This window comes from Plasmopara halstedii (assembly GCF_900000015.1).
Source record: "Plasmopara halstedii genome assembly, contig: Scaffold_604, whole genome shotgun sequence".
In the NCBI taxonomy this organism is placed as follows: domain Eukaryota; phylum Oomycota; class Peronosporomycetes; order Peronosporales; family Peronosporaceae; genus Plasmopara; species Plasmopara halstedii.
In genome coordinates, this window is record NW_020187522.1 from 22008 (window position 1) to 32227 (window position 10220).

The 10220-nt window shown below is 44.3% G+C and overlaps 2 protein-coding genes across 2 annotated transcripts; both read right to left on the reverse strand.

Moving 5' to 3' along the window:
* Positions 1-635: 635 nt before the first annotated feature.
* PHALS_12037 (WD40-repeat-containing subunit of the 18S rRNA processing complex) lies at positions 636-3536 on the reverse strand (the record flags this gene model as incomplete). The annotated part of the gene is made up of 1 exon (XM_024727505.1): positions 636-3536. One exon carries the CDS (start codon positions 3534-3536, stop codon positions 636-638), a length of 2901 nt encoding a protein of 966 aa, XP_024578075.1.
* Positions 3537-5616: 2080 nt separating this feature from the next.
* On the reverse strand, positions 5617-5899 carry PHALS_12038 (uncharacterized protein; the record flags this gene model as incomplete). Its single annotated transcript, XM_024727506.1, has 2 exons — positions 5617-5725; positions 5823-5899. 2 exons carry the CDS (start codon positions 5897-5899, stop codon positions 5617-5619), a joined length of 186 nt encoding a protein of 61 aa, XP_024578076.1.
* Between the last annotated feature and the right edge of the window lie 4321 nt (positions 5900-10220).

A 10220-nucleotide genomic window follows, 5' to 3' on the forward strand; every position in this document is an offset into this window, starting at 1 on the left:
ACCCCGTTACAACAATTCTGATAAACAGCGCCAAGCTTTTGCCATAGATTGGTAAACCACAAGTTTGATAACATACCGAACCAACAATTACATAACAGGGATATACATAGATCTCACTACGAAATCACGAGCAGCTTCACTGGTATTATGACGCGAAAGGGCATTAAGAAAATCTTTTATCATGTTTAATCGAAGCAGTTTCGTGAACTACAGACGCATATATCTAAACAAACGACTTAAGGGAACCTCGTGAGAATTGTTGTGATGTGGAAGTGGCAACACCAGCTTCTTCAAGCGTAGTATAAAGTTTTTCTTCTCACTACGATACCATATACAATATATCTTACCGTATACTCACACTCTTCAAAAGTGCCGAAGCTTAACAATGTTTATAAGTTATAATGCATGCAATATGAAAAAGCTGTTAAGACGATATTGATTTGTATGGCCTAAAAAACATAATCTTGCAATCTTGGATGGATGGACAATCGCTAATCGGGCAAATCTAGCGAAACACCATTCGTATGACCATTGCGTGAACAGCGTCTTGAGCGACGACGAAATAGTGGAAATGATTTACTCATGGATATGAATTGCTCTATTTGACAATATGTGTCGACTTTACCGCTTGTAAATTATACTTGAATCTTGCGCTTCTTCTTGTTACGTTCGGCAGGCGCAGAAATATTCTGTACGAATCCAGTCTTTTCTTCGTCAATCGTGCGTTTTAAGTACTTGAGACCGGCCAAGTTAAATCCTATGCGATTTTTACTCTCGACGAGCTGCGAGCGCAGTAGCTGCCACAGCAATTCAAGCTCGTTCAATAGACCCATACGCGAGCAAATTGCTGAATTGTGAAGTTTAAGCAAAAAGAGCAGCACATGACAGCAAAATTCCAATTCTAAGCGGCATGAAATCAACTGAAGTAGCAACCGGATCAAGCGTTCCACGTAATCGAATGGCAGCACAATGAGTGCCGCTTCCATGTCGTGCGGTCGAATACGCCGCAGCGTATGAAGCACATATTTCAGTGGTGAGTAACCCAGCAGCAGCATATTTGGTGGACGCGTTTCCTTCTTCACTGCGCTGATAGCTTCATGACTATCATCCTTCTCCGCAGGCAGAGCATTGGTGTTCGTCTCTTCAAGTGCTTTTTTCTTCTCCTGCTCCTGCTTCTTTGCGTTGGCCAGAGCCTCCTTGATCTTCTTCTTTTGCACACGTTCAAAATCGGCAATGGCCTGCAGCTCAGTTTCAGCAAGATCAATAGCCTCCATCAAACTTTCACCCGCACGAACAGATTCAATAGTGCGCTTTGCGGCTGATGCCGATTTGTTAGTTTCACCCTTGTCTTCTATAGTCTTTTCATTGCCCATTGCAGGAGCCTTGGGATTGCTTGAATTTACAAGCTCGTTCTCAAAAAGCTGTTCCATCTCCTTCTCCCTTTCTTCCTCGATGAATACCTGGTCTTCTGTGCGAATATATTTGCACAGCGATCGGTCTTGCGAGCAACTCACGACGAAGCTTCCATCATTGCTCACCGCCAGACCCCACACTTCGCCAAAGTGGTGATGATCAATTTTCAATATGCGTTCAAAGTGATCTCCATCCCAGTAGCAGATCGACTTGTCTTTCGATGCAGTGAAAAAGTAGTGTGTCTTTCGCACAAAGCGAACGCTCATGATGCTATCTTGATGTGCAAAGATTGATTTATGGCAATCGCCAAAGTCTAGACCCCATAATTTGACGTTCTTGTCCGCAGACGCAGTTACCAGCATAGAATCGTCAGACGAAATATCCATCGACATCACAGGAAGTTTGTGACCGTAAAGGCTCACAAAGAATTTGAGAGAGTCGTCAAAAAAGACCTTGACAGTGCAATCCAACAGAGCCACTGCCACAAGAAGCTTCTTCGAATCGTTAGTGTTGCTAAAGCGAACGCAAAGCACATCATCTGACATCTTGAGCAGACGAGCATGTGACAGACCAAGACGCAAAGCGGTGCTTAGCTCTGCATCGTCAGGGCGAAACATTTCGAAGTCCCAAAAGTTAACGTGCTGATCAGCACCACCAGTCACGACGCCACGTCCGTCAGGACGTACGTCAATGGACCAGACGGCACAGCCATTGTGTGCCTTCTCATCTTTCCAGATACATTCTCCTGAGTTCAGGTCAAATAGCAAAAGCTCCCCAAGTTTTGTACCAACAACAACGTGCATATTACCCGGTGCAAACGCCGCTGATAATGCAAGAGACAAGTTATCGCTCAATGTTCGAATGCACTGCAACGAGCGCGAGTTCCAAATCTTTACCGAAATTCCTGACAGTGATAGAATTAGCTGATCGTCTGAGCTGATTGCGACCTGGCGCACATCCGATCGATGGCCACTTAGTGTGAGTGCATGCGATTTGCTATACCGATCCTCGAGAGCACTTGCACTCGGCAAAAGAGTGTAAGTTTCAATGCTATTGTTCTGTAGCCCAAGCATCAGCGATGTTGTTCCGTTCTTGGCCACGTCCGGAGAAAACGCAAAGGACTTAATTCGATGCGACGATCGTACCACACAAAGCAGCTCCAGTTCGTCCGTCGCTGAATTGTCTGTGGCATCCTCTGTGTCTTTGTGTTCCTTTTTTGTAGTCGTTTCCACTTCAAGGCCTTGTTGTGGTTTCTTCTTCGCCTTTTCACGCACACGCTTTTCACGACGTTGACGTTTCTTTTTGATCTCGTCTGCGGATCGTACACGATAAATCTCCAGCGTTTTTCCTGCACTCTGAACACCAACTAAATCTCCCTTACTATTGTAGCTTACTCGCGCAACACGATCGTTGCTCTGCCTGTATATGTGCCCCAAGAGCTTAACTGTCTCCCCTTCGTTGCCATGTTGGTGTTGCACGCTCCACACTCGTAGTTGGTTGTCGGATACACCAGTCAATAGTCGATCACCCTTTGGATTCACTGCTAAAGACCACACTTCATTGCGGTGGCCCACACATGTTTGCACACAGTGCTGCGTTTCAAGGTCCCACACCTTGACAAGCGTGTCTTTTGAGCTGGATGCTAAGGTCGTAGGTGTCAGAAAAGAAAGCGCCGTGACAGCATCCTTGTGACCTTTTAAACGAAAAAGACCCGTCTGGCTTACCAAGTCCCAAATTATCACGTCTGTATCCCGCGAACCCGATGCGAGCTCAGCACCGTCTGCGCGATACGCTAGAGCTTCGACAGAAGCCTTGTGGCCATCTAGCGTCACTATTAACGCTCCTGTCGACAACTTAAATAGACGAACGATTCCAGTTGAGTAGCCACAGACCACATCGTTGCCATCTGGACTTAAAGCCAAGGCAGTGATCTGACCTCCACCGCTTTCTGGAGCTAAGAGATCACGCACCTTGTTTCCTTGTCGAATGTTCCATACCGCCACATCTTGAAGTGCCGGAGAAATTGCCAAACGTCCACTTGAATCGTAAATAACGTTGCCTTCCACAGACGCAATTACGCCAAAGGAGCAAGCGCGCTCGTAACGCAAGTACGACTTGACCATGCTGTGTACAAAATGAATGGTGCAGCCAGTTATCGGTATGCAAGAGGATGTATATACGATATACGGTACAATTTATAGTATGCCGCTACAGAGTTTGTATGTAGGAAGCTAGGAAAAAGTGAGCCGTTATTTAAAGACGGCACCGAAAGGCTTCTTCTGATGCTTCGAAAAGCTGGCCTCCGTAGTAAATTATAAATGTATTCATTTGATCGCTAAACACTTTCATCCGCAATAAATAACTACATGCTGAATGAGGTCAATGCGCACAATTCGTGACATCCTTAAGGTTGACCAAAGAAGTGGTTTAAAAGGCGTACTTGGTCTTATTTCTCCGAATAGGAGGTGAACGATGCAAAAAAAACGAAGCTGGAATTCAAGAAAGTACTGCTCGATATAGGTTGAGCTCACGATGCTCCGGGGGTGGCAGATGTAAATTGGCCGGAGGCAGCAGCTTTAAGCTTTTTCGGCACATTAAGTGATTGCAAGGCATCATCTGTTGATCCGTAGCTGCGTATTGAAGCGTTGCGTATATTCATTCTTGAAGCGTCATCGACTCGGCATTCGTTGTTCGGACACGAGTAGGTCAAAAGCCTCGTGGTCATTTGCAGAGAGCACAAAGAAAGTCTTTATCGCCTTTAACAATCGGCCAGAGTGTTGTAGCACTTTGAGAGGTTTGCCGCTTGCTCTGTGTGCTTACATAAACAAAACTGCAGCTTTTTCAAGATGACTCCACAATTAATGCAGCTGATACACACATGCTGTCTCTTCGTGAAAAAGCTCTACCTTAATGAAAAGTTCTGCAGCAGGGCTACCGCGCAATTTGCACAGAGAAAGCTTTATTTTCCAGAGTCGACGTTAGCTAATGCACAGAGGATGGATTCGCCTGCCTGCCGAGCCATACAAATGTCAGGCTCAGTACTTACTCCTGTTTAATCCAAAAAGTACATATAAGCTAGCTAAAATAGGTATTATATAGGTATCTCTTTTTTTAGTATCTGCGGTAACATCACCCTGCACAACGCGATGCCTGGGGTCTGCACAATCGTTACGGGCATTACTCTTATTCACACAAGAACTGATTATGATGTTTCATCCAAATGCTGATTTCAGTATCTCTGAGCTTTGCTCTAGACGAACATGAATGCGTACACATACATACTAGAGCACGTTTACCGTTACAGTCCACTCTCGTTCATCTTCTAGTTGTTCAAGAGCCCAGGCCAGTGAACTTGGTACTGAAAGCCGGATTTCATCAATGCCAGCACAGGTAAGAAATTCGACGAGGCAAAAACCATAGTTGACAAAGAAGTACTATTTGATGTCAGGCAATTTATGGCAATCTCGCAATGCTTGGAATTATAGAAATGTGTACAAACAAATTTTGAGCCGAAAGCAGCAGAAATTGGGAACTTCAACCAGCCAAGTGACTTTGAAGGCATCATCTGCTGACCTGCTCTTGAAACGAAGAATGCTATGAAGAGTTCAGCCAATTCCTTATCGCAGATACATCTGCTCAGCATCTGCCAGCAAACTAACGTGAACTAAGCTGTAAGTGGTCATTTCAATGAAGAAAAAAATGTTTGAAGCTTAAGACACCATGGAAGGTTTGTTCTGCACTGCGTAGTGATATGAACGAGAATGTCGTGATTATGGTATCTAAATCGTCAGCCTTCTGCAAAAGGAAAACGGAGATAGACGAGGTCGTCAAGGCAAAATGCCTTTTATCGTAGGGGACTATGTAATACTTAGTACTACGAAGCTATCAGACGATGCGATCTCAAGCTTGGAAAGCTCGAAGCTATAACCTCGCTTCATTCGTCCACTCTAAGTAGTGTTTTTCCATGGTAATGCGACCTGCCAAGACTTGTAATACCACTATAAGCACAATCATTACACGCACGACATATCTTCGCGAAAATAGTCCTAATTCAAGAATACTACCGCATCATGTGACGTGCGCTGACATTGGTAACAAGTTGCATTTAGTTACATTTTAAACAAAATACGGAGCTATCTAAAGCTTACATCTGATAGGCATCTTTTGCAGCAAAGTTGTCGTGCACTTAATATAGATCAAATCTTAAGCCTCAGATCGATGGCCACGCACAGTGTATGGTTTCGTGTACTTCAATCCCAGGGCATCGCAGATATTTGATATATCTGCTAGCTTGAGAATATGTATTTGAAGTCTATTTTGATATATGAACGTTCTTATCATCAGCTGTCCTACTTTATATTGTGCGGCTAGTAGTACATGTGTTTGGACTCTAACATTTTGAAGCTCACTCTCCCCCCAAAATTTCATAAATGTTGATATTTTGGTACTTTCGAATATTCACGATCAAAGCAACATTAAAGCACATGCCGTGTTACACCCTCCTCCACCAAAATTGTATTACATTGTGGCTAACGCCCGGTTATATTTTTAAGACATTGCGCGAAAGTGAAATTTTCACCAGCAACAACTAGACCTGAAGTCTTCGCTCTCTGCTCATTACCGTACCATGATTTCTCATGCAAAATTGCACAAGGAGTTTAATGCTGTGCACCATATATTCTGGCTCAGCGAGCACCCGCCAAAGGCATAGTCTCGGCGACCGACGCTCTTCGAAATATATTTGGTAATAATGAGCAGATATTATTTGATAAAAATGGTTTCAAGGACTCTCTAGGACTCATCCAGACAGCTCTGTCATTATTTGATAATACACGCCTAGCCACTCCCCTCGTACTTCGCTCTGCCTCCCCGCTGCACGAAACTATACCTCTAACCCCTACTTCATACATTTCATGACTGAATATTCGAAGGTGGACTCCTTGGGCCAGGTGGATACCACCTCATATCCACCTGACCCAAGGAGTCCACCTTCTTTATCGCAAGCGTCACGCCGACTTTGCCTAAATCACGCCTTGATTACTTTTTTAAGACGTCTAACGCGCTGGTGTGAAGATCCTTCACGCCGATGAGGGTGGGCGGCTCGCTCACGTTCAGAGTGGAACGAGCGCAAAAATGCCTCTGGAACACATCCTCATCCAACCGGTCATCACCCTCCAGGAGTACTACCAGCGCGTAAAGTAGGAATGGTTGGAGAAATTTGAGTCCGTGATTTGGCATGTACATTGGGTACTGGATGCTGGTGAATGCGTCTGGGTCTAGAAATACGACACCACACCCGTTTGAGGCTTCACAAGCCGGCTTAAGCGAAACGGGCGTCCCGCTTGAGCGTCATTTTATGCTCAATTTTTCCCGGTACAAACCATGACGCGATCGTTAAGGTGGCAGCTTATCGCCTTGCCTTGTCTCGATGGGTCAGCTGTAACAGCTACTGACCAAGAGTCCAATTTACCAGAAAATTGGTTGCCTCAAAATTGGAAACCAAGTGCTCCATGCGACCCTGCTTCTTCTCTAAAAGAGACAAACGCCAATTGTGTGCCGGAGCACAAGCGGCAACGGCACCAGGGCAATCTCGTCAAAGCGAAATCATTAAATCTATAACTGAGATTGACTCTTCTGCTGCGACAGGTATTGATAAGAGTTCTGGTAAAACGCTAGTTACCCAAATTCTCCACTTAATAGTGGACAACTCCTTGCTCATGGGTCATTGCCATCGGAGGTAGATCCTTCCGCGGCTGGATCGTGCGGGCTTTCCTGTGTGTTGCGCTAGAGCAACCCTCTCCGGGAATATCAGTTTGCGTTTGCGGCTGCGATGATCTAGATCTTGGGCTCGCTATCTGTGCTTCGTCATTATTCTACCTGGCGTGAAAAAAATACATCCGGCTGTCCGAAATTGCATCGCTGTAATTTGAGCAGAGGATAGCACAGGTACAGAGTAAAATAAAGATGCCCGTTTGCAACAGAGCTCTTCATGTCCGCCTGGCTCGAAAGAGCGGAGACGAAGAATCGCTTAGTAGTTGAGCTTGAAACATTGAATGTGTGGGGATAGGTTTACTGCATTCTGTGAAACCTTTTGCCTCACGATATGTATCTATGTATTCCGCCTGCCACTGGCATTCGTGTTTTGCTTGTGTTTGGCTAGGCTGTCAGCCATAGCGTCGCGTACTCTGCGCATGATGCTCAATATCCTAGCGATAAATGGCTGAATTACAACAAACAGCTGCTGGTATGATACCCAAAGTCGTATTCGATTCAATGTCTCTACGTCACTAAGACTGGAGTCACTTTGCGGACGCGTCAAAGAACCTAGGGCGAACGAACCGTTCATTTAAAGATGACGTAACGCCTGAATATGTATGTACTACGTTAGTCAGCAGTTTAATAAGTGGGCAAACTTAATTTGGCGCCGATAGCCTTAAACAATGTCTACCAGAACTTTACTGTGAAAGATAGATCTCTATCCGATGCAACTACTATCGCCAAGACAAATTGGCGGATTGATTCTCGAGGAATCTATTGGCGGTATTCTCACCGGTTACACGATCGCTGACAGCAGCAGGATACGCCATCTTGTTCAACAGGTATACAGAAATCAGAGTGCCGGTATTACGACACCTACCATTCGGTCAGTCCGGGGATATACTTAGCTGCCAACTCTTTACCAGAGTGGACAGACTGAACAAACACGTCGTAGTATACGACAAAGGCTAACTCGTTGACAGGCTTCACGTGTGATCACAAATTTTCTCACCCACTTATGCATATGGGGTCGCCAAAACGTTTCGCCCACCGCGCAGTATATAGTCTCTCTTTTTTAGCGTTCGCACAAAGGTGTATAAATGAGTTTGATGTCTTTGTCATAAGGCATCACTGCAGGTTGTGTTTCTCGAGTCAGTGCTGTTATACTGTAAATCTTGAATTTATGAGTTAGTAAACAGGCATGTAAACGCGCGCATCGATAAAGCGATACTTGAGTACTGGACATTCTTCTTCGCAAAGGCTTCATTACCCATAAATCCTCTCGTCAATCGGCAATATCACCATAGTGATGACAATTCGTTGCCGGTGCAGCGCAAAAGTGCTATACCAGGCTCGCCCAACATGCAGTTTACCTTATAGGTATGCTCGGCAGAACAGGATATTCCTTTTGTCAGTTTTTGGTGACGGCGTCGTTGTACGGAATAAAGCACAGATGGAATAGATCACAAACGACACAAAGCCAAATAGCTGCACTTTGAACTGGTGAAGGCTCACTTCATTGCAAAAGGCCGGTGTCAAAAATAATATACGTCTTCCCGACAGCTGTTAGTTAGCAAGATTAAGATTTGATCACGCGTTTACGCCCATCGACATCTGCTTGGAGTAAGGCACATCATTTTTTACAAAGGCTGAAGAGTAAAAAAAGACAGGTCATGATCCGAAAGAGTCAGAATGAGGTCGCGTCTGACGCTACCTTCCGTAGCCTAAAAGACTAGCACGCAACACTAATTTAACTCTTTATCTAAAACGATTGATGAGGGATCATGCCATGTCGGTATAACTTCACTTGAGTTGCGCAAATTATTAACAGGACGAATCACTTTTTCAAAATTGTTTTAATGGAGGCCTTAGTCAATATACGTTGGTATTATTGCTCCGAGTTCAGCCCACGCAATGCAAAAAGAATATTGCGCCGGGGCCTTAAGCCATTTTCATCTGCATTGACAAGTCGTTTTATTTTCAAACGCATACACTCAAGAACCGCCTGCAGGTGATCGGTTCGGCCCTCCACACTCGACTGACTGTGCTGCATATCTACGAGCAAAGTTATCGTCGAAATAGGTGTGTATAGCCCCGACGTGGCCTGAACAGCTGTACCATCAGACAATTGAGTGCCGATGGCGCATTAGACAGTGGTTGTGGAGCAACCAGTCCACATTAAGGGTAACCTGGTTAAAGTACGCACCACAGTAAAAGTGACATTGCTATCTCTCATCGACAGTAGATTATAACCATCACCCAGGGTCGAGAGGGCAATGGGTAAAGTGCAGCCAACCATGCTGTTCTTTTCGTATGAGCAGGAATTGTAACTGATTTAGCGAATCAGAAGCGTGTGCAACTCACCACTTGCCGTTAGCCTGTATATAACAAGAAGCTAGCGCCAGCTGCAGCGACTTACTTTTTCCGTCAAACCGCTTCATGTTTCGCACGGAAGAGAACTTCAATAACTTTTCACTGTTCCTTGGTAAGAGCGCAATATTTGTTTCCAGGGACCAAGTAACCTGATAAAGCACATCCTTTCGAAGACCAATACGCATGACAAATCTCTCATTGCCGTGTCATGATATTCTTGCAAATTAGAATAAACTAATTGTAATGACCTTTTGAAATAGGGAGAATAAAAAATTGCCCAAACTTTTGCCATATATAAAAAAAATATCCCAACTTTTCAAAAAATAAAAAAACAGCACGTAAGTTATCACCGGGGAGCCGTAATATTACACAACAGAAGATGTATTGTATCAGGAATGAATTAGCATAATTTAACAAAATACCCCACAATAACAAAGTATACATTAATATGCTATAACCACTCAGTTTACTATTAACCAAGTAAAGCTAAATTAAAGAATACTTGACTTCTAACCAGGTCCCACATTAGCTCAGATAGGGACATGAGACTACCTACCCATTAGGTTCGATCTAAGGACCTTTGCTTGTATTTTGCGCTCTACTATATATTAGAAGTCAAGTATTCTTTAATTTAGCTTTACTTGGTTAATAGTAAACTGAATGGTTATAGCATATTA